We start from the raw sequence: 24948 nt of genomic DNA, 5'->3' as shown, positions 1-24948 counted from the left end.
TAATTTCTCTTTTCTACTGTCTGATAAATCAAAAATTTTTCGAATTTTTTTTTTTTTTTGGTAGCTTATGTAACTCACTACCTAGACAAGACTTTCTACAATCTAACAACAGTGGCTCTTCACGACTGGGCCACTTACAGTGAAATGAGAAATCTAGCTACTCAGCGTTATGGATTGGTTATGACAGAGGCACATCTTCCTAGTCAGACTTTGGAACAGGTATGGTATAAAATGTTCCTAGCATAGTCTGATTGTAGCATGATAACAGTATTTCTTCAAGAAATCTTTTTTTCTTTTTACATTATTATTATATGTTTATTTTAAAGAAAATAGTTGCTATCTAAAACCTCATACTTGACAAGAATAAAAATTATACAGTGCTAATTTGCTTTATGAAAGAATTTACTGCAGGCTTCCTGTTTATACATCACCTTTTGTTGAACATTTGAAATACAGGCATACCTCAGAGATATGACAGGTTTGGCTCCAGACTATTGCAATACAGTGAATATCATAATAAAGGAAGTCACACAAAGTTTTTGGTTTCTCAGTGCATATAAAAGTTAGGTGAATACTATATTGTAGTCTATTATCTGTGCAATAGCATTATGCCTAAAAAACCAGTGTGCATACCTTAGTTAAAAAACACTTGATTGCTAAAAATGGTAACCATCATCTGAGCCTATTGGAAAAGTGGTGCTGAAAGATTTGCTCGATGCAGGTTTGTTACGAACTTTTAATCTGCAAAGTGCAATAAAGCAAAGCACAAAAAAATTAGGCATGTCTGTATACATAGATTTAGATTCAGCTTTTCAGAAACATTGGGATAGTGAGGTAACTTCTGCCGAATTTAAAGTTTAAAGTAAAAAGTTTAGTTATAGGTAATACAGTTAAGAATTTTATACCTACATATAATATGTAAACTTTAATATCAGGAAAAATGGTTAAATTTATTTGATTATAATTATACTTGTTCGTAAAATGAGGAGTGCAAAGAAGCATTTATTTAGCTTCACTAATTCAATGAGCTAATTACCAATATGACATTATCTCATAGTGCGAAAGTTTGTTTTCAGTTACTTTCCATGCAATTCTTTCTAAGATAATCTATATAATATTTACCAGAAAACATCTCTTTAGTTCCAAAAATTTGAGGATCATAATTTTTTTCCTTTATTCTACTGCACATAGGGACCATTTCTGGGATTAGTATGTACCGTATTTTGCCATGTATAATGTGCACTTTTTTTCCCAAATTTGTGAGGGAAAAATAAGGATGTGCATTATACATGGGTAGTACTAAGTCCTTATCTATGTAAATGTTTTTAATTCTTTTATTTAAGCTTATGATTTAAAAGTGTAACTCTAGAAATCAATAACGAAATCTGGATACAAAATAATACCCTGGAATAAGATAATTGGTTTTGTTGAACTTACTACAAATTTGCAGTGAGGAAGAGTTATAGGCCTTCTATGATGTGTATACATTGTAAATTTGTTACCAGTACATGACATTTCTTATACCTTGTATATGTTCTTATGTTTTGTAACATATTTACATTTTGTAACATATTTGCTACATAAAATTTCTTGTACCATAATATGTTAAAAAAATAAATGCTGAAATTCCTTTATAAAACAGAAAACAAGTACCTAAATGTAAACATAAAAATGTCAAATAAAAAAATTAAAATGAAAGATGTTTTTCTCTGAAAGTTTGGGCCAAAACCTGGGTGTGCGTTATACATGGGAGTGCATTATACATGACAAAATATGGTATATTCTTTCATTCATTTATACCTTTAATAGTTACTGAAAACATGGCTAGGCGCTGAATTATGTTTAATTATGTTTAGGAATACAAAAATAAATAGAAATAGTCTCAGCTCATATATTTACAGCCTAGTGGGAGAAAGAATGAGTAAACAAAATTTCAAATTAAAACATGAGAAAAGCTATAATAAAATTTAATCTAAGGGGTATTTTGCTTTAGAACAATTTATATGATACCATTAGGTATTACAATAATAACTCAAGATTGAAGGATTCTTAATAGGTAATTTGCACATTAAAGGTGGTCTAATGCAATTCAAAGAAGCATAAGGATTTAAAATTAGACTTCCTAAAATCCCTGGATTCTGCTTCTATCTATTTGACCTTAAATAGCTCCCTTAGCTATTAACTCCCTTAGTTTCATTTTCTTCAGCTGTGGAATTTGGAAGACTACCTCATTTTTTGAGAATTACATATAAAGAACCTTGCACAGTACCTGAAAAATAACATGTATTTCATAACTATCACCACATATCCTGGCTACCTTTTAGAATTTGGCCATTAGTTTACTTTGTAAAAAATATATAGACAATCAGAAAGACAGACAAAAATATTGTCCAGAATGGTGGGGAAATGATTTTGAGTCATGGATCTTTGAATATTTAAACTTGACTGTTCCTGTCTATTACAAAAGGATAAGATGTCAAGCAGCCAGCTTTCCCCACGGAGGTAGATAGTCCTGATTGTACATGTTAGAAGGTTCTTTTAACCTTTGGTCGTACTTTTTGTACAGTTGTTTTTTAAAACAAATAGTATTGGGAAACATATCAATATAGTGACTTACCGTGTTTCCCGAAAATAAGACCTAGCCAGACAGTGAGCTCTAATGCATCTTTTGGAGCAGAAATTAATATAAGACCCAATAAAATAAGATCCGGTGTTACGTTATATGTTATATTTTATATATATTATGTTATATTATGTTATATTAATTCTATTATATTAAAGACCTGGTCTTATAATTTAGTAAAATAAGACCGGGTCTTATATTAATTTTTGCTCCAAAAGACGCATTAGAGCTGATTGTCCAGCTAGGTCTTATTTTGGGGGAAACACGGTACTCTTTATATTACAAGTCTGATTATCAATAATAACAGAGCTTTTGTGTGGACTGTTTTGTAGGGCCTGGACGTTTTGGAAATTATGAGAAATATTCATATATTTGTATCTCGATACCTCTATAATCTCAACAATCAGGTGAGTGGGTTTTAGAACAAAAATTTTTTTGATGTGGGTGGGTATATAGTAGGAAGGCTGAGGGGCAAAGAATTGATTCTCAATAGTGAAAATTGGTAAAATAAAAGGAAAAGAATTGCTTAGAGGTCATCTTGTTTATTCCTTTGCTTTGGTTGTATTACCTTAAATTAATTTTCAAGTAATTAATGGAGTAGATTCTACAGTTTTATTTGGATAACTGACCAGTTTTGCTATGGATTTTGTTGTTATTTAGCATAAGTTTGTTTCATTGCAGATTTTTATTGAACGGACGAGCAATAACAAACATTTGAACACTATTAATATTCGGCATATTGCTAATTCAATTCGAACACATGGCACAGGAATCATGAATACAACTGTAAGAAACTTTTTTGGGGATTGGATGGGTAATAGAGCCTTGTTTAATTTGGTAGTTTGAAAAATAGTTTTCTGATAGACTATTCTGGTCAACGTACACTACTACCTATTTATATTATACTTGAATTTGCATTTTTCTGATTGGTATAATTAAAATGTCTGGCATTAAAATTGTGTTGGATGCGATGGAAGCTCTGTGATACAAAAGACACTTTAGAATATCTTAACCATCTCAGGGTCATTATAAGTAGCATTGGAGATTTGAGGACATCAGCATAAATTGTGTGTGTTTGTATGTGTGTATCTGGTGAATTGTCTGATATTCTCTGACAGTTGCTTTGGAAAGCAAATCATTGATAGCAGTTTACTTAACATCAGTTATGCTTTTTTTGGGGGGGAGTCTTGCTAATGATTTGATAGCCATAAAAATAGCAATTTACTAAAAATATTTTGAATCTTAGAAATTGCCCATCAGTCACTTGAGGAAATCACTTGAACTTGTATATTTTTTTTCCTTCTATAAAGAGAAGTCTTTGAATTTACCTGTTTTTCAGAGCATACTTCTTGAAGGAAAAATGTGAATGCTTAAATAGTAAAATATTATTAAGCATATTTGGGAATAAGGGAATAGGGAAGTTATGTAACTAGAATGCTGGGATCTTTTTAGTGTACAGTGGAAGAGCCACTCAAGTATTTGAGCTGATCAGTGATGTGATTGGAGCTCTATTGCAGTGGTTACCGATACGAAAATGAGACATAGAAAGTCAATTTCAAATTTAAAATAAGGAATTATCCATATAGAGATCATGTCGGAACCTTTAAGGATAAATAAACTTTTACCTTATCTATCAAACATTCATGTAACAAAAAATTACGTAAACATTTTATACATCAGGCACTGTGCTGGGCATTAGTGTGAGAAAAACAGACATTTCTTGCTTTCACAGGAATTACAGTCTGGCAGGGGATATATCTGTTAATCAGTTAATCACACTAATGAAAGTAAATTCCTGATGTCTGATGATGATAAAGTGAGCACAGAAGAGTAAGATCAGAGGCTGTCAGAGTTACCCACTATTAAGAGTGGGAAGGATAAAGAAGAGACTACTTTCAGTAAGCCTACTACTACTAAGGTGACCAAGAAAAAGCAATGTTTAAACCACAAGAAAAATTCTGAGAAAGAACCCATTTCTGTAACTGGCTAAATGAAAACTTAAAAAGGGCATACATACATTTGTTAATACAGTTAGTAGTATTTGACGGTGGTGGATTAGAATTTAGTACAGGGCTCCCATCTGTAGGTCAGAATTAATCTTGTGTTATTTTGACTTAATCTCAGCTCAAATCCTGCTTTTTCAGGGTTCTCTAAGTCTAGATCACTCTGTTATTCACACTTCTCATTTTAGAAATTATTGCAGTTGAGATTTAATAATTTATTTAACATACACTTGTTTAAAGTGTCTGTCATTCCTGTTGGAATATAAACTTCATGATGACAAAGACCATATCTAGCATAAGAGCAGGCACACACCACCTTGCACCTGAAAGGGGCTCAGAGTATTTATGGATTATTGAGTGTTTACTGTCATCTTTGGGAAAGCTCAAAGCACTATGTTTCTTACTTTAGTATTATTCTAGACGTGAAGATTAGTAATAAATAATCTTATAGATGGAGGAACAGAGAAACTTCTGACTGGTTTATGACTTTAAAAAAACTGTTGAATCTGGTTTTGTGATTCTCACTACAGTTCTTAGTCCCATTATGAGAGTATTTCCCTTTTTTTTTTTCTTTTTTTCCTCTTGTAGTAAAAATATTTAAGGGGAGCTTATAGAAAGTTCTGTAAACTTGGGTCTTAAAATACTTCATTTATTTAAATATCTCAGGTCCAAATTAGACTATAAATATTAGACTTTATAAATTCTCATAAATTAGACTTTATAATATAAATAATTGTTAAGTAACATTGATTTAAAATTTTTATATTAACTTTTTCTAATTTTTCTAATTTTAATTTTACAGGTTAATTTCACCTACCAGTTTTTGAAAAAGAAGTTCTATATATTTAGCCAGTTTATGTATGATGAACATATCAAATCCAGATTGATTAAAGACATTCGGTTTTTCAGGGAAATCAAGGACCAAAATGATCATAAGGTATTTTACATAATCTTTTTAAGTTAGTTTGGTATAACTGTTGAGTATATAGCAAATGGTTATGCTAAAATTCATTATGAGGATCTCTACTGGGGTTTTAATTTTCTTTATTTTTCACATAGTATCTCCTAGGTTTGACCTCCAAGTTTCCTATATTTTCCCTTATAGTTTCTTACTTTTTGCATTCTCTGTAGGCTAAAGTGTAAGGAAAAATTAAATGATCAATGTAGCCAGGTATTACTTTTCTTAGTTTATTTTACAATAATACAAAAGCAGTACATGCTCATTTTGAAGCATTTAAACAATATTGAGTACCTAAACTGAATATCCTCTTCTCTTTCCTCCAATTCCATTTTCTGGAGGCATTTGCTATTAACAAAGTGATGTGATGCCTTTCAAGTGTCTGTGAGATAAACACACTCGTATGTATTTGCATATACATATATTACTTTTTTCCTAACAAAAATAGAGTAATACTATATATACTGTTTTGCAGTGTGCTTATCACGTCAGTACATGTAAATTTACCTCATTCTTTATAAGAGTTGATGGTAAAAATGTATACCTTAATTTATTTAACTTTCTCCTATGGATGAATATTTAGGTTTTTCTGATTTTTCAGTATTAAAAACATTACTACAAGTAACATCCTTACACGTTTATCTCTGTATTGGGAAACTATTTCTGAAATACAGATTTCCTAAAGAGAAATTTCTAGGGCAAAGAATATGAATATTTGAAATTCTGATACATATTGCCAAGCACTCTAAAAATACTACACCAGTTGACATTCCCACTTACAATTTATAAGAATGCTGTTTTCACCCTCCAGGTTGAGTTTTCTCGTACTGAGATGAAAAATTATAAGTGGTAACAGTACAGAGGCATGTAGCCATTTTGATAGAGAACCAAAAGTCTTATTTAGAGGGGTCATATCTTTGATTTGCCACATCCGGAACTATTTTAATTACCCTTCTTAAGCATCAGTTAGTTCCAACCCCCTTGTATACTAGTTGGTAGTTCTCGCCAATGTCAGAGCAGAAAAATACTGCTTCCTAGTAAAATAATAAAACTTCAGATGACAGTTATCAGTAGAGAATTTTAATAAAAGCTATCTCATTTTTATTGAACAGAAATTACTAGTATTCAGATAAATAAACATGCTGTCGTGTAAGAATTGTTTCCATTTGTTATTAGTGTAAAACTAGTACCCTCCTAAATATTTTAATCAGCTAAGAGACTTGAAAAATCATTTCTTATTGGTGATTGGCAACTAGACATTTTAGCTTAGCCGATGTGTGTTATTTGGGAAGAAGTATGTTTACGTAAGTCCCTAATACCTATTCAGTCCGTAGAAATGTGGCCACACATTACTGAACAAGTCTTTCTCCAAGGAATTGGTTTCGTCTATCTGATAGAGTAGTTGGGTGTTGGGAGACTAATAATATTTGTGGGAAACTTAAATTTGGTGGCATTAATAATTCCCCTTAGCTAATGTCAAAAAGAAATTATTTTTTATTAACCTTGTACATTGGTAGTTTACGTGCTATATGGTTTTTGTTATTAGACTTGAGTGACGTTTTTTTCTTAAGCACAATGAAAATACAAAATGACAAAAAGGGGTATTGGCATGGTTGATTTGGTAGGCATTTTATGCATCAGGGGGTCTATAATAAAGGTAGTCTTTAAATTATCTCTCTAGTATCCTTTTGAAAGAGCAGAAAAATTCAATCGAGGCATCCGAAAACTTGGAATTACCCCAGAAGGACAAAGCTACCTTGATCAGTTCAGGCAGCTCATCAGCCAAATTGGTAAGTTATTATCAAAGTGTTAGGAAATAAAGTACAAATCCCAAGAACCTATCTCATTCATTAAATGCAAATAATTTGTGAGTGTCTGAGTTCAACTTTATTCCACTAGAGTAACTTCCTTACCAAAAGTTTTTCAAGTATGATTAAACTATTGGTTTAATAGAAAACTATTGGTTTGAAAGAAATAATTGATAGAATGTGGACTAATGTACGTTAAATAAAACCTCTGATTAAATTAAAAATATATTTAATTCATCTCAAAGACCGTACTCATAATAATAGTCAACTAGTAACTATTTGTTAGGTACCTACTCTGTTGAAGGCACTGTTTTGGGCCTTTAAAAGAGGTTCCCTCAAGTTACAGCCTAAATGCAAAGGTAAAAAATATTTATGTGAAAAGTTAGTAAGTTACATATAAATTTAGTTAAAGATGAAATATTAAATGTTATAATTCTTCTATGCTACACTATTTAATATTTATATATAATTTCTTGAGTTGTCCTGTGTTACAAGTAGAATTTGTTGTCTGAAATGTGTTACATTGTATTTAAAATCAAGAACTGCATTTAAAAATAATCACAGATTAATAAAACTTTATACTCACTTGAGCTTTTCATATGTTATGTCTATTAATGTCCTCACAATAAGTGTGAGATAGGCATGTAATCACCATTTTAAAGATGTAAAAAGAAAAACTCAGAGGAATAAATAAGTGGAATTGCTGGGACTTAAACCAGGGTTTTTCAGCTCTCAGTCCAAAGGTGTTTTATGTTCTTCCCAGTTGTATGCACCAAGCAGTTAGTAAATTCTTACCACGTTTGGTAAAATTATGCCTTCTGAGATTCACTCATTCATTTAGCAAACATTTACTAATAATTAGTTCCACCAAATATTCTTCTAGATGCTGAGGATGCAAATAGCCTGTGTTCTCAAGGGCCTGTAAATTTATTAGCGGGATAGATATTATAAGCTTTTAGTTCTGGAGTAAAGTCACTGAACACTTAACTTTTATAAATTCATGAGTTTAAATATTAGACATTTCTGTTATGAAATAGTACAATAACTTAAGAGAATTTTACCTTTGTAAATTTATTATTTTAAACAATTTAATAATGAGGTATTGGCAAAGAAGTTCTGTTTGATTTATATGGACTTTTGATACCATATTAGACTGTAAACTTCTGGCACAATAGTTCTTAATTATTTTTTGAGAATCGGATGAACACTCTGGATTGATTCCTGCAGAATTATGCCCATATGCACATACACATTCAGTTTCGCAGGTAATATGTTGGAGTTCAGGTGCTTCTGGTTAGAGTCCATGGGCCTCAGATTAAGAGCTGTTTTTCTAGGTCAGTGTTGCTTAAAACTTCATTTATTCACATACAGTACCAATATGAGAGTTTTTTTTCCCATGTAAATACTGCCTATTTCATATATTTATATTTTGTAAAAGTATAATTTTTGTCCTATGAAATAATTGTTAAGTCACAAGATTAATGTGCTAGTCATTTTTTCCACTAATACACATCGAAATACATATCTTTCCCCTAATACACAAAAAAATAATAATGTCACTTCATTTGCCACCAGGATTCATTCCATAGTTGGGGAATATTATCCTTTTCATTTTGTTCTAGCATTTTATACTTTATTTTCTTCTTAGAAAATGTAAATTCTTTAACTCTGCTCATAAAACATTGTAATGTGCTTTTGAGTCTGTTAAATATTGTGAGAAAAGGAGTAAGGAGTCTGAGAGCACGGAGCAATGTGAGAAGTCCCTCTCTTTGTCTAATCACCTGCCTTAGTAATTAAAAAAATTTAATGTAGTCAGAATTTAATTAGTTTACCAAATGAGTTACATTTATTTTTAAAAGGTTTAACATAGATGTATGTAAATAAACACATTTATGTTTTAAGTGCACAGATATGTAAGTTTTATTTTTATGGAGCCAGGACTGAAGTAGTAAAATACAGCACAATCTTTTGGTACTTAGGATCGGACACCTTGTAATTGATACTGTATAACTGTTTTCCTGATTATTAGAATTTAGGGTTATTTGTATAAATATCTGACATTTTTGTATGTGGTTTTTAAGGTAATGCTATGGGCTACATACGAATGATAAGATCTGGTGGCCTTCATTGTAGCAGCAATGCCATTAGGTATGGATGCAAACATCATTTTACCTTGTTTATTCCATTAAAAATTATGTTATTTAAATCTATTCCAAATAGTATTGTAGAGAAGGTTTTTTTATCTTGTTTATATATTTTGATACAAAATATGGGAGAAAACCATTAATTCTACTTGTTAAATTTTCTTAACATTTAAGACTACAGCAGGACTTTGAAAATTCTTATATCTCTTCAAGTTCAAGTTAATTTATTTTCATCAGTACAGTTTGTGATGGTTCTAATGATTACATGATTTTAAGGATTAAACTTTGATTAATACATAAAATTGGGAACTACAGTGGTGATATTAGTAATATAACTGAAATGCAAAATTCTTTTCAAATATATACTTGAAAAATTTGCAGTCCTGCAGTACCACTGTCACATCTGTGTCAGTGGTACATACCCTGTTTCCCCGAAAATAAGACCTAGCTGGACAATCAGCTCTAATGCGTCTTTTGGAGCAAAAATTAATATAAGACCCGGTCTTATTTTACAGTAAAATAAGACTAGGTCTTATATAATATAATGTAAGACCGGTCTTATATTAATTTTTGCTCCAAAAGACGCTTTATAGCTGGTTGTCCAGCTAGGTCTTATTTTCGGGGAAACACGGTACTTATCTTGCCTTAATAAACTTCTTCCCCAATTCTTAATGTAGATTTGTACCTGATCTTGAAGATATTGTAAATTTTGAAGAACTAGTAAAAGAAGAAGGTCTTGCAGAAGAAACATTAAAAGCAGCAAGGTAATCTAATTTTGGAATAACTTAAATTTGGAGATTTTAAAAAAGTATGTGTTTGTGTAAAACATTAAATTGGAGGGTAATATATAAACGTATATGTCACTGTTTTTATTATGCAAGTTATGGTCTCAGTTTATGAAATATAATGGTTTCTCTTTTAAAACTGTATTATTCTGAGATCTTTGCAACTTCGCTGAAAAAGGATCTTGTAGCACATGCTTTTAGAGTAGTCACTAGCCACCTGTGGCTGTTGAGCATCTGAAATGTGGCCAGTCCAAATTGAAATGTGCTGACGTGTACATCGCTAATTTTGAGGATTTAGTATAAAAAATGCCAAATAGCTCATTAATAAAATCCACCTGTTTCTTTTTACTGTTTTTACATTTCTTTGTGCTAACACTGTTTTAGAAGACCAGGCCTTCATTTTATGTAACCTAGAGCAGCAATGTCTAGTACAGTAACTACTACCATGTGTAGCTGTCGAACACTTGACATAGACCTAGTGGGACTGGAGAACTGAATTTAAAGTTTTATTTCATTTAAATTTAAATAACTAATGGCTGTCTTGTTGGACAGTGCAGGTCTATAGGCTTGAGTCAGTAGTGATTCTGGAACACAGTTTACAACTTGAGAGAGGTGTGCAGAATTAAGAAATTCTTTAGAAAAGTTTTATTAATAATTGTAATAGTTTTTTGAGTCATACATAAAGGGGCACCCCTGAACAAAGTGGAGATAATTTCAATATCAAAAATAATAATGGTAGAAATCGATTATAATACATTGAATAAAAAAAATAAGCCATGGGTCATAGTGGTGATAAGAAAGGTCGGAGGAGCAGAGAGCACATGTTTTTACAGAAGAATGCCCGCTAATAAGTATAGAAGGGATGAGATAATTTAGGACGGAAAAATCACTGTTTTGCAGTTACCATTATAGTACTTGAAATCAGACAAAAATCATCAATGAATTCTAAAATATTTTTGAAGAGCAGAGTATTCATTCACAAACTGTTTATTAATCACAAAGGCTAAACCATCTTTACAATGGAGAGATTGCTATATTCTACCTTAACCAAGTGATCAAACAGCATCACCAGTAACGGGACACACTGCAATTATGTGGCCTCCTGAGTCAGTGGGATAGCAAACACTCATGTTGTGTCCTTGCCAGAAATGTTTGCTTTGAATTTATTATGAGGAAACCATTTGAGTCAACCAGAATGGGGGCATTCTACTAAACACCTAGTCTAGACTCTTAAAAAATGTTACGTGTCATGAAAGACAAAAAGGTGAGGACACTCTTCTAGAGGAGGAGACTAAAGACCTGACCACCAAATGCAATGGATGATCCCTAACCATATCATAGAGAAGAAAAATAAAGAAAGCTGTGAAGGACATTTGGGTGATAATTGTGGAAACTTGAACATGTATTAATAAATATGTTTATTAATCAGTATGTTAGATAATACTGTATTTTGGGGTGAAATAATATAGTGTGGCTTTGTAGAAAAATGTCTTGGTTCTTAATAGACTTATAATAAAGTATTTGTGGGCTAAGGAACATGAGGCCTGCATCTCGTAAATATGTTAGGAAAAAACTGTAGCAAAATATTAAATGGTGAATCCAGTTGAAGGATATACAGGTGTTCATTATACTATATTTTAACTTTTGATAGGCTTGAAATTTTTTAAAATAAAAAATGTGTTGGAAAATGCATGTGTGCATTTTTATGAAAAGAAGGCCCCAACACAGAATTAATTGCTCTGAAATAAATAGCTTAGTTCTTTGCCAAGTTAAAGAAGCCATGTATAGTTAATAAGCTATTTGAAATCACATGCCCTGCCCTGAAATGATTAAAGAGTTTGTGGCTTGTATATCAAAGAAGAAAATTAGACCGTTACCTCTTATTAAATGATTATCATTCATTTCAAAATTGATGACCTTTAAAAAATATTTTGAAGCAGTTCAAAAAGGCCAGAGATACTAGGATATTGTCTTTTAAGATGTCCAGATTTGGAAGCTAAGTTCTTAAAAAAGAGCCAGGTTTCAGTTGAGGTAAGGAGGTGTAGAAGAAGCATTAGTGAAGAGATTTAAGATGAAGAAGAATTTATTTATAATGAAATGGAGTTCTACAGGGTTGCTTGTGGGAAGAAGAAATACAAAACTGTTATTTTAAGTGCCAAGATGCCCTACATACTCTGTTCTGTTTCAGAGACTTAAGTTAATTAAACAATATTGATCAGCTTCTGTTGCTAAGAAAATGAGTTCATTCTGAACTGGAAGGAAATTTACTCAGTAATGTCTTATAATATGTTTCGTACTTATGAGTGTTCTCATCTAAGCTGATGAAAGATGGGTTTAAAAAGCCACATCTTTTGAGAAAGGAGCCAAATAAATGATTTTTTGCATTTTAGGCACTTGGATTCAGTCCTCAGTGATCACACACGAAATTCTGCCGAAGGCACAGAGTATTTCAAAATGCTTGTAGATGTTTTTGCACCAGAATTTCGAAGGCCAAAGAATATACATCTCCGAAATTTCTATATCATTGTACCTCCTCTGGTGAGTATTTTTAGAATCCAAAACGAATTTTTAAAAAACTGAATACATAGATCCAATTTCTTTGCAGAAGGGAGTACACACAGACTATTAATGTCTTTCTGGTTGTAGATAAAACTAAATATGTCAGTAACGTGGCCTAGAATTTTTACTCATTAGCTATGCAGAATGAGACTCAGTTAAGATAGATTCTTATTGGTTAATAACTGCCAGAGAAAACTGGTGTGATTTAAATTACTTGAGTGTACACCATTGCATATATATCATTTTGGGGCTAAATTATACCACATAATCATTTTAAGCGATTAATGTAGATTAAGTTTAATCACATCATGTTATAGCATGAAGTTGTTTCTAAGACATCTCTTAAAAGCAGTGTCAGAGGACCACTCTTCTCTATTCTGTAGTAAATAGTAACATCTAGACTAAATTTTTAGTGCTTCCTTATCATAGTATATAGTGTTTTATGCTCTTAATTCTGTAGTTTCCATTCAGAATAGCTTGTTACCCAAAATTGTGTTATAAAACCAATTGTTCCAGTGGGGAAAATGGAGTTAAGAGATCAGAGAAGTATATACTAGCAATAAGTTATTTTTCCCTAAAGGTTTCTATATAAAGCTGATTTTTAAATGGATAGGTCTAAAATCTAAATATTATTGAGCAGATGTAGCTTTTGATTGCATCTAACTTTAATCAAGAGTAATAACTTTTCATATTGCTGCCTGAATTAACACATATCTTCTTACGTATTATTATAGCCATTAGTAGCCATTGAAAGGAGCTGATGGTCCGTTGACAACTATTTTCTTTGTGAATTTTCTACTGTTTTTTTAATGCATTTATTGTTAATGCTCTATCATAATTATGTCTTAATTATGATGTATGTAGTGAAAATGTCCATATTCATCTGATAAACATTATCTTTCCATCTTAAGTTTGTGTTAAATTGGAGGTGAGTCTTAGTTATACTTTGATAACAGTGAAGTTACCTGAGGGTGAATTCTCGCCATATTTCTTTAGTTTGAAGGGCAGTGTACTCAAGCCATAGTAAACAGCAGTGGGGAACCATTTGCAAGTTTGTTTGGGGAAAAGTGGAGTTTTGCAGGGCAGTTATCAGAATTAGTGATGGAGTAAACAAAGGTGGATTAAGAGCACTACAAAGAAGCATAGAACACTTACTGTGCTTGAGTTTATGACCTAATTGCAGAACAAAGATAAACATAAAAGAAATATCTAAAATAACAGTTGATAGGGGTTTTTTACATACACGTGAATAATTGTAAGTGTTACAGGCAATAAAAGTGAAACTTGATAGTTTTGTTGCCAATGTAAGCTGTTAATAGTACTTAACACACTGCATCATAATTTTCAAAGAGGTCTCTTTATGGCTCTAGAGCTGTGCTATCCATCTGTAGCCACAGGTGGCTACTTAAATTTAACGAAAATTTTATGAAACAAAAAATCTCATATCTCAGTTTTACTGGCCCCATTTCAAGTGCTCCTTGGCCCTCTGTGGCTGGTGGCTTACTGTACGGACAGTGCCCATACGTAGCATGTCTGTCATCGCTGAGAGTGCTGCTGTGGAGTGTGAACTCTGTGATGATATTCAGTGTTTTTAATTATAATTAATATAGTAAGTTTCAGTATATGATTAGATAAAGTATTTTGGAGGAACTGAATTTTAGGGAAGCGTTTTTTTGGGGTCATTCATTTATCTAAATAACTACTAATCCTTTATGATAAGAATATGATAAGAAATAGTGTTTTAGAATGAATTGGGTGGGCAGAAGTAAGAACTGCCAAGCTTAAGAGCGTTATGCTTTGAAGTTAAAGCAGGCCTACTTTTCTGACTCCAAATTTCAGAGTACAGCTTTGGACAAGTTGCTAAGTCTTTCAAGCCTCAGTGTACTCATGTGTAAAGTGTGCATATTTTGTGACTATATAAAGACACTGCGCCTGGGCGAAGTAGGGATTGGCGGGGAGTACTCATACTTAAAGGACTTGGAAAGAAGAGCCGCCACTAGGAGAGATAGTTGTACAGATTGTGGCCTCACCAAGAGGCTGTGTATATGAGGCAAATGTTTCAAACCACAAGGACTGGAACCTAGAAGAGATCCTACTTATTATTTTTGAAACTTCTGTTTTAAGAACTAAGTTCTCTCAAGTTTTTTAGCACAGTTTCTCTAATATGTTGTTATATCTTTTTAGACCCTCAACTTTGTAGAGCATTCCATTAGTTGCAAGGAGAAATTGAATAAAAAAAATAAAATTGGAGCTGCTTTTACTGATGACGGCTTTGCCATGGGTAAGCTTAATGGAATTGTTTTCCCATTAATTTTATGTTCACCTTCTAATGGGTTTTTAGAGAGATTTGCTTGAAAATAGGTCTGTGTGCTCTTTGTAGATTTATTTTTCATGAATAGTGTTTACTGTTTACTTTTTAGCTGGGTCGTCTGATACTTGTTTTTCATCATTTATAACTATCGTTCATGTCCTTGGTATTATTGCTAATCACTGCATTTAGCAGGATCTAATATTTAGGCTTCCTTTACAGTTTTAGCATCTTGTATTTAGTTTCCCTGTAGCTTCCTTTGTTGCTGTCTATTTAGCGGTTGAAGTTTTTCCCCTGCTCTTATGGCCATATGTAAACTCTAGGTGATTTTCATAGCTGTGTTATTTCTCTTTTTCTTCTTAGTTGACATGTTTTTCATTATACTTTCACTTTTTTGTTTTAAAGTAGGAATTAAGCCGGGTTGCTAGACTTATTCATTTATACTGTAAAACGTAATTTAAAAGAGGACTAATTCAAAATGGATCGCTTAATGTTAGGAGTCATTGGTGGAGTAGAACAGAGCTTCTATACTCATTATAATTTTGCTTTGGTTTTGCGAATGACTGCAGGTGTGGCTTACATACTAAAGCTTTTAGATCAGTACCAGGAATTTGACTCGCTTCACTGGTTCCAGTCTGTTAGAGAGAAATACTTGAAGGAGATAAGAGCAGTTGCTAAGCAACAGAATGTGCAGTCTACTAATCAAGATGAAAAACTACTACAAACCATGAATCTCACTCAGAAGCGACTGGACGTCTATCTACAGGTTAGAGTAATAGTTAAATATACTTGGACTTTTTGATATCTGAAAAAGCAAATTATATGAAAACCCCCATTTTAACAAGTGAAATGAATAGTAGTAATAAGAATATATTTTAAAATGAATGGTATTTGAAAGCCATTTGACTCAGATCTTAAAAAAATGGATTATTTAGTTCAGTTTCTATATTTATGATTTCCACTAGAGCTGTTTAGAAATAAAAAGACATTAAATATGATGATTTTGATGTTATAATAAGTATTTTCAGCTTTTATTTCAAATTCTTTCTATTTACTTAGGAATTTGAATTGCTCTATTTCTCACTGAGTAGTGCAAGAATTTTCTTCAGAGCTGATAAGACTGCAGCTGAAGAAAACCAAGAAAAGAAGGAGAAGGAAGGTCAGTGAGTGGCTTAAATTTGGAAAGACCAATAAATCTTTAATAGTAGACACTAACCCCCCATTTTATCTGGTCAGACTTCTAGCCTTTTCTTTTGAAAAATTATATAGATGAGAAATTTCTTTTTAAAAAATAAAGCATACATGGATCATTTGTGAAACTGGAAAGAAAGGTACATAGATTATGTATTTCATTCTGGGGTAACTCTTTTAAATTTTTATTTATTTACTTTTTTAAATTAGTTTCAGGTGCACAAGACAAAGCAGAACTTAGACGTTTATCATTTATATCCCTCACACTGTGTGAACCCCCCTCCCCCCATCCACTATCCCTCTGTACGTTCCCAAAACCTCTCACCTTCCCCTTATCCCCACCCCCCTGCCCCTCTAGCAACCCTCAGTTTTTCCTCCATGTTTCCAAAACTGTTTCTGATTAGTTCATTCACTTATTCTTTTCTTTAGATTCCGCATATAAGTGAGATCATATGGTATTTGTCTTTCTCTTTCTGACTTATTTCACTTAACATAATGTTCTCTAGGTCCATCCATGTTTGGGGTAACTATTCACTTTCATTCATCATCTCTTAATTTAAATAAAATGAGCAAGCTCAGTGTTTTTTCTTTCACTCCTCAACCTATATCAGATAAGAAGGAATAATTTAGGGGAGGAACGCTGTTTTGCTGAAGGCAAAGCTGCTGATGACTAGACATTGACCAAATAGGTGGGACAGGTGATTAAGAAGGTATTAGCTAATAAGGGCTACTTGGTGACAGGAAAAGCCTTCTCTTGTCCTCCGTAGCCAGGCCTTGGAGTCCGAGTGTAATACAGCCATAACGACCGATAGTCACAGCAATGAAACTGAGTCATTAAGGAAAGAATTGTGTCCATTTTACTCTTAATGTTTAAGAACACTGCTCAGTGTTTCATACTTAAGGACTCTGTCCACTCCCCACGGTACGTGTCTTTCAGATTTGAAGTTTAGGAACAGTTGTCTTCCACTGAGGAATGGAGGTTTCCTTTTTTCTGTCATGGAAATGAATGTAACTTAGGTTTTCTTCTTTGCTTGGAAGCTCAGAACTAGATGTAGCAACTGAGTTGATAGTTTTCGTGTTTGCTCTTTTTCCTTTTTTCTTGTATTTCATAAATCAAAACATAAAACATTTCATAACATCAGATGTTTTTATTAATCTTATTTTGTCAGTTAAATTTTTTAATTAAACTTATTGGGGTGACAATGGTTAGTAAAATTACATAGGTTTCAAGTGTACCATTCTATAATACCATGTTTCCCCGAAAATAAAACCTATCCGGACAATCAGCTCTAATGTGTCTTTTGGAGCAAAAATTAATATCAGACCCGGTATTGTATTGTATCATACCGTATCGTATCATATCATATCATATCATATCATATCATATCATATCATATCATCATATCATATCATATATCATATCATATCTGCTCTTATAGTAAAATAAGACCCGGTCTTATTTTACTGTAAGACCCGGTCTTATATTAATTTTTGCTCCAAAATACACATTAGAGCTGATTGTCCAGCTAGGTCTTATTTTCGGGGAAACACAGTACAGCATCTATATATATCGCATTGTGTGCTCACCACCCAGTCAGTTCTCCTTCCATCACCATATATTTCACCCCCTTTATCCTCCTCTACCACCCTCTTATCCTCTGTTACCACTAAAACGTTGTCCGTGTCTATGAGTTTTTATTTGTCTTGTTCCTTTGTTGCTTTCAGTTTTATATCTCACATATCAGTGAAGTCATGTGGTTCTCGACTTTTTCTGACTTACTATGCTTAGCATAATAAAAGATCCATCCATGTTGTCGCAAATGGCACCATTCCATCTTTTCTTATGGCCAGAATTGGATTCCATATATACCACATCTTCTTTATCTAGTCATCTATCAAAGGACACATTGGTTGTTTCCATGTCTTGGCCAACATAAATAAAGCTGCAGTGAACATTGGAGCACATACATCTTGACGGGTAAATGTTTTCAGATATTTTGGGTGTGTACCCAGGAGAGGGATTGCTGGGTCATATGGTAATTCTGTTTTTGAGGAACCTCTACACTTCCATAGCAGCTGCACCAGTCTACATTCCCATCAACAGTGTAAGAGGGTTCCTTTTTATGCAGTCTCTCCAACACTTGTTATTTGTCTTGTTGATGATAGCCATTCTGACTGGTGTGAGGTGATAATGTCATTGTGGTTTTGATTTGCATTTCCCTAATAGCTAGTGAAGTTGAGCATTTTTTCATATATCTATTGGCCATTTGTATGTCTTCTTGGGAGAAGTTTCTGTTCATCTCCTCTGCCCATTTTAAAAATTGGATTGTCTTTTTGTTAAGTTGTATGAGTTCCTTATATATTTTGGATATTAGCCCCTTATTGGAGGTGTTTGCAAACATCTCCTATTCGGTTGGTTGCCTCTTTGTTTTGTTGATGGTTTCTTTTGCTGTGCAGAAGCTTTTTAGTTTGATACAGTCCCATTCGTTTATTTTAGCTTTTACTTCCTTTGCCTTGGGAGTCAAATTCATAAAATCCTCTTTGAACCCAAGGTCCATAAGTTTAGTACCTATGTTTTCTTCTATGCAGTTTATTGTTTCAGGTCTTATGTTTAGGTCTTTGATCCATTTTAATTTTCATATATGGTGACAGATAGCAGTCTAGTTTCATTCCTTTGAATGTGGCTTTCCAATGTTCCCAGTACTATTTTAAAATATGTCTTTTATACTGAATAGAGGTGATTCAATTGGATAGACCACTTATAGAAACAACTTTATTCACTGTTGATGTTGTATAAATTAAATCTTGCTTATTAGAAAGTAGCATATGCAGGAATTTTTGGAATCTAGACTGCTTGAAAAATCATTTCAGGCTGTTAACCTGGGAGATACTCAATTTATTAAATGAAAATGTGTATTATGTTTGGGTTCATTTTCAAGGCTAAGATAATATTTAGCAAATCCATCTGGAAGAATGTGAGTCAGTATAATGTAAATTACGAAGAAACTCAGTTATCGGCTAGGTTCTGCTCAGGCATTTCACGATGCCAGAGTCTTGTCTCCAACCCAGGGGACTGGAATACTGTGCAGGTGGATTGGGTATTTACTTTAAGGCCTGAAGCATCAACACAAAATAAACCTTTCAGTCTCAGTGGAACACCTTGCTTTGGACTTGTTCTTAAGGAACTCTCCAGGGTTCTGGTTGATGTATATTACCGCATGCCTGGACTGCTCTTCTGTTTTAGGACTTGAGCTAAAGGTTGCTCAGAGATGTGAATTGCTGGATTCATTAGTCAGAGAGCTTTTCTCTGTTAATGAAATATGTGCATGTGACATTTGCACAAAAAGCCAGGAGTTCATTTTATCAGTCATAATAAAAAGCTGCTTTACAAATGGAAAGTTATGCATTATGGACAATTCTATATGTGAATTTGCAGCCACATTTCTATCAGTAACAGCAAGCACTGTAAAGGTGGTTTCTTGCCCCTGCTGTGGGGGCATGCCTTCAAACATGCATTGTAGAACCCCATCCCCTATGCCATTCTGATGTCTCACAAATCTGCACTCCCATTAATAACCAGTCAAAACATTACATTTGCAATAATAGCCCTAGATTTTTTACTTTGTTTTATTGGGGAATATTGGGGGACAGTGTGTTTCTCCAGGGCCCATCAGCTCCAAGTCGTTGTCCTTCAATCTAGTTGTGGAGGGCGCAGCTCAGCTCCAAGTCCAGTTGCTGTTTTCAGTCTTTAGTTGCAGGGGGCACAGCCCATCATCCCATGTGGGAATTGAACCGGCAACCTTGTTGAGAGCTCACGCTCCAACCAACTGAGCCATCCGGCCACCCCTAGATTTTTTTTTAAAAATTAAGGTAATCTAGGTATAATTTGCAATGTTAGAGAAATATTTGGTGGCTGCAACATTTTAATTTGAAATTTAACAATATAGCTCCTCTCAATTTTTATTTAATTCATTTTTTTAATGACCATAAATATGTCCATTGTTATTTTCACTTATGCTTCCAGAAGAGACTAAAACAAGCAATGGAGACCTGTCTGACAGCACTGTTTCTGCAGATCCTGTTGTCAAATGATATTGATGGTATGTGGTGCCCCTGTGAGATCCTCAGAATTATGTCAATGCTATTGCCAGTGAAATGGATGTTAGTAAGCTAATGAGGGGACACATCTCTGGAAAGTACTTAGATGTTGCAAATCTTTAAGGCAGTGCTCTATAGGTAAGTCCATTCTTCTTCCAAAGGCTCTACTTTTCAAAGGTTGAGAATGAGATTTTAAAGTTGGATGTTTGCCTGGACTTGAGGCTAGAAGATGTGCTAAGAACAGTTATTTGAAGTGAAGTTATAGACGGACCAGTCCAAATTCCTAAACTGCCACCTCACATCTCTTGTAATTTACATGAATGTTTATAATTTGTATTTGCATAGGTCTTTGATCCATATTTGTCCAGTCATTGGAAATTCAATGCATACACTATGTACAGCCAGTAAATAACGTGTTTAAACAAAAGGAATTGAGCCTAAAATTTGTGAAGCATGCATACCAATATTCTTATAAAAGGAATATATGAAGATGGTTTTGATACTAGAGGTGAGGCACAGTGTGTTATGTACCCTTTATATACAATACAGACAGATTCATTGTTAACTTCTTGTGACTCACAAGAGCTGCTGTCCTCGGTGAGACATTTTATAACTAGTTTACATTGCTTTTAGAACATTTAACCTCCAACAACAGCTTTAAATTTAAGATTTACTTAATACGCAAGATGAAAGAAAATTCAGATAAAGCCATAGAGTCTACTTGAAGCTTCACTTTTGGTTGAAGGCACTATGTATGATACCAGAGAAAAACAATGAATTCCTATTTCTACATCCAAACTCAGGTTTCTTCTCCATAGGTTGAATTGAAATCTTGGTGATGGTTTGGGCACTTTTTCTTTAAACCAAGTATAATCTAAGACCTCAGATTAAGCACTGTGCAGGCTTTTAAAAAACTACCACTGTGACAATAAAGTTCTAATAAATTAAATCATTTACTGCTTTAAAAAATATAGAAAGATTTTTAGTAAATTTAGTCCCCAGCAAGCTACTAGCTTTATTTTTGTAAAGATTATGTCAGATAATAGTTAAATGGTTAATCATGGCCTATAATCTTTTAATACAATACAGTGATACCTTTACAATGAAAACAAGAAAGTTTAAAACTGTACATGTAATGCCAACATCATTTTGGGGAGTACTTGATTTTCCATTGCACTTGCCTATTAAGCATTTCTTTGGGTAAATACTGCGAGTTAATTCTGACATTGTTGTTTGATTTCCAGCTTTTGGAACAGGTGTACAATGCCCTGTATTCATTGGTTACGGTCAGGGTCATTTTCCCAGCCCAAGATAAACGCTTTCACTGTTAAAAGTCAGAAGAAACAGAATAGGTAGGACATTTTTTTTTTTTTTTTTAATGTAAACATGACTTAACTCAATTCTGGACAGTGAATGGATTAAAGGCATTTAATATTTGTAATTCATACTAACTGTAGAAATGGCCCTAAAGCATGCTGCATAATTAATTTATATTTTCATTGTAAATGTTTATATTAATGATCTTGCATTGGATTGTATCAAATTTGTCACCATTTCATAGCAACAGTATTGCTTTTCTGTTTGTCTTCTCTAACTTCCCTAAAATCATCTCTTTTAAAAGGAATAGAAATTGTAATTTGAAGAGAATCAGATGTCTTTGTTCATTATCCCCACACGTCATTTATTTTATCAGTACTGTATAGAGTCCACATGCTGACTGTATGGATACCTACAATCGAGAAGTAACAGGTTCTTATTTTGCCTATAGTTCAAAATAATATCACTGCAGTCTGGATAAAGTATAATAAGTTCACACATTTGAAATAAAATCTCTGAAAGGATTACGCATATTTCAATGTTACTGAAGTGCAGAGTAACAGGGCTGGAGTGACTCACACCTAAGTTAATACACACATTTGGATGATGGTTTTCCTGGCTAACATATTAATGTTAACATTTTCATTTTTTTCAAACATACTGTAATTTAAAATTAGTATGAGCTTTTGTTGTAAATTCACAGAAAACTTAATGTTCAAATTCTCAGGAATTAAGCACTAACCATAACATTGTCAATTCTAATTAAATTTTGTAAGAGATGGCAAGTTTGTTACTTGAGTGGGGCTTCCCCCTTCCTCAATTCTAATAGAATACAATATGTATAACACATCAATAAATATTATTTCAAAAATTTACTTCCCTGGATTTTTATGTTCAGAATTGAGTATCATAAACCACTAATTAACGTTTTTGGAGTCCCCTTTAATGAAATATATGGACTCGATGTTTAAAAAAAACCCAAAAAAACAAACTTGCATGCACATAGGGAAAAACTTTCAAGTATAAAATTGGTATTGGTTCCTCTCCATGTATCCCAAGTGAAGAACTTTTGTTTTCTTTCCTTTGTACATTCTCAGTCTTTCTATTGCTTGCTATTTTCAAGTAAAAAACCCACGTGAATGTTTAAATCCTAATCATGGGACGGGATCATGAGTTGGCAGTATTGAATGTTAGAATAACTGTAGAGCCATTTACAAACATGAGTTGAACTGAAACAATATTACACTTGAGACAAGACACAAGCCTTTTTTAAATAACGAGAAATGTTTCTTGGTAAAGTCTATGCTGCTCCTTTTCTGAGGTAGTAAATTTTTAAGATTGTGGGAAAGATGATATAATACGATCACATACATCTTCATGCTGCTCTTTTATGCTGGGTTGGCTAAATATTAAAAGGTAGGCTTTAACCAATTTTAATAATTTTAGTTCCTTTTCCAGCTAACATTGCAGAAGTTTCAGACTGACGGTATTCCTCTTAAGGAAGTTTTAATGCTACAATATTTTTAAACAAAGGTTTTTAGAAGTTAGGAACAATTTTAACAGGTTGTCCAGAAAAAGTGGAAATCTGTAGAGATTAAGTGAAGTCATGGGGTATGCAGTGAACTCAGAGATGGTGGTGGCAAAGAGTTCAGTTTACACAAAAAGCTCTTACATATACGAGTAGTATATAAAATGTCTAGATGGGCACATTTGTGGATATTTTCTTCTATTTTAATAGTTTGGCTCTTCTTTACAACCTAGTTTACTTGATAGCTCCAGTTGTTCCCATTAGTGGAGACATGCTCAGGAAAGGAGATGAAATTTATCTTCTAATCAGTATAGATCGGATGTCATAATTCTGGGATCCTCTTTAAGGACTATACATTCTGTAATGTATATAAGGTCTGTGTGTAGTAAAACATTCTTCAGTAATGCTCTCATCATTAAAGCGAGGGGGGGAAACTAATACATTTACACCCAGAAGAACCTATCTATATCAAATTTTTAAAAATTCAGTTTAAACTAAAAAATAGTTCACCCATTACTCCCACCCTGCACCCCTGGCAACCACCAATCTGTTCTGTGTTATCTATGAGCTTGGTTTTTATTTTATTTATTTTTTAGATTCTACATATAAATCATAGTATTTGCCTTTCTCGGACTCATTTCACCTAGCATAATGCCCTCGAGGTCCATCCCTGTTGTTGCAAATGGCAAGATTTCATTGTATTCTATGGCTGAAGAATACTCCTTTATATAGATACACCACAGATTTCTCTACCCATTCATCCGTCATTGGGCACTTAGGTTGTTTCCACATCTTGGGCATTGTAAACAATGCTGCAGTGAACATGGGGGTGCAGGTATCTTTTCAAGTTACTGTTTTGTTTTCAGGTAAATACCCATGCCCAGAAGTGGGATTGCTGGGTCATCAGGTAATTCTGTTTTTCATTTTTTGAGGAGCCTTCATACTGTTTTCCACAGTGGCTGTACCAATTTACACACCAACAGTGCACAAGGGTTCCCTTTTCTCCATTCTTGCCAACACTTGCTATTTTTTGTCTTTTTGATGATAACCATTCCAACAGGTGTGATTTTGATTTGCATTTCCCTGATGATTAATGATGTGGAGCATCTTTTCATGTACCTGTTGCCCATTTTTAAATCAGGTGTTTTGTTGAGTTACACGAGTTCTTTATATATTTAGGGTATTAGCCCCTTAATCAGATATGATTTGTAAATATTTTCTCCTATTCAGTAGGTTGCCTTTTCATTTTGTTGATGGTTTCCTTTGCTGTGCAGAACCTTTTTAGTTTGCTGTAGTCTTATTTGTTAATTTTTGCTTTTGCTTTTGGTGTCAGACTTAAAAAAATCATCACCAAGCTTACAGCTTACGTTTGCTTCTAGTTTTATTGTTTCAGGTCTTATGTTCAAGTCTTGAATCCATTTTGAGTTACTTTTGTATATGGTGTAACATAGTGGTCCAGTTTTCCCGAGACCATTTATTGAAGAGACTATCTTTTTCCCATTGTATGTTATTGGCTCTTTTGTTGTAAAGGGACCATATATGTGTGGGTTTATCTATTCTGTCCCATTGATCTGTCTGTTTTTATGCCAATAACATACTGTTTTAATGCTATAGCTTTATAATATA

General features: G+C 33.2%; 1 protein-coding gene across 5 annotated transcripts in view; it reads left to right on the top strand.

Moving 5' to 3' along the window:
- WASHC4 (WASH complex subunit 4) overlaps nucleotides 1-24948 on the top strand; it is a 66345-nt gene that overhangs the window by 30863 nt on the left and 10534 nt on the right. For 2 of the 5 annotated variants that reach the window (XM_019728457.3, XM_019728458.3), the window contains exons 22-33: nucleotides 65-219; nucleotides 2956-3030; nucleotides 3305-3409; nucleotides 5429-5563; nucleotides 7266-7374; nucleotides 9474-9540; nucleotides 10214-10300; nucleotides 12712-12859; nucleotides 15065-15161; nucleotides 15758-15954; nucleotides 16248-16347; nucleotides 20404-20479. In XM_019728457.3, coding sequence (XP_019584016.2) covers nucleotides 65-219; nucleotides 2956-3030; nucleotides 3305-3409; nucleotides 5429-5563; nucleotides 7266-7374; nucleotides 9474-9540; nucleotides 10214-10300; nucleotides 12712-12859; nucleotides 15065-15161; nucleotides 15758-15954; nucleotides 16248-16347; nucleotides 20404-20471 — 1343 coding nt within the window. In that variant the 3' untranslated portion in view covers nucleotides 20472-20479. Of the gene's footprint in view, nucleotides 1-64; nucleotides 220-2955; nucleotides 3031-3304; nucleotides 3410-5428; nucleotides 5564-7265; nucleotides 7375-9473; nucleotides 9541-10213; nucleotides 10301-12711; nucleotides 12860-15064; nucleotides 15162-15757; nucleotides 15955-16247; nucleotides 16348-20403; nucleotides 22670-24948 lie in introns of those variants that run through there. The other 3 variants (XM_019728456.3, XM_019728453.3, XM_088797089.1) reach the window with 3 other exon arrangements.

This window comes from Rhinolophus sinicus, chromosome 1 (assembly GCF_057876585.1).
Source record: "Rhinolophus sinicus isolate RSI-liver-muscle chromosome 1, RSI-T2T, whole genome shotgun sequence".
NCBI classification, from domain to species: Eukaryota; Metazoa; Chordata; class Mammalia; order Chiroptera; family Rhinolophidae; genus Rhinolophus; species Rhinolophus sinicus.
Note: the sequence above shows the minus strand (reverse complement) of the source record. Positions and strands in the feature narration are given on the sequence as shown.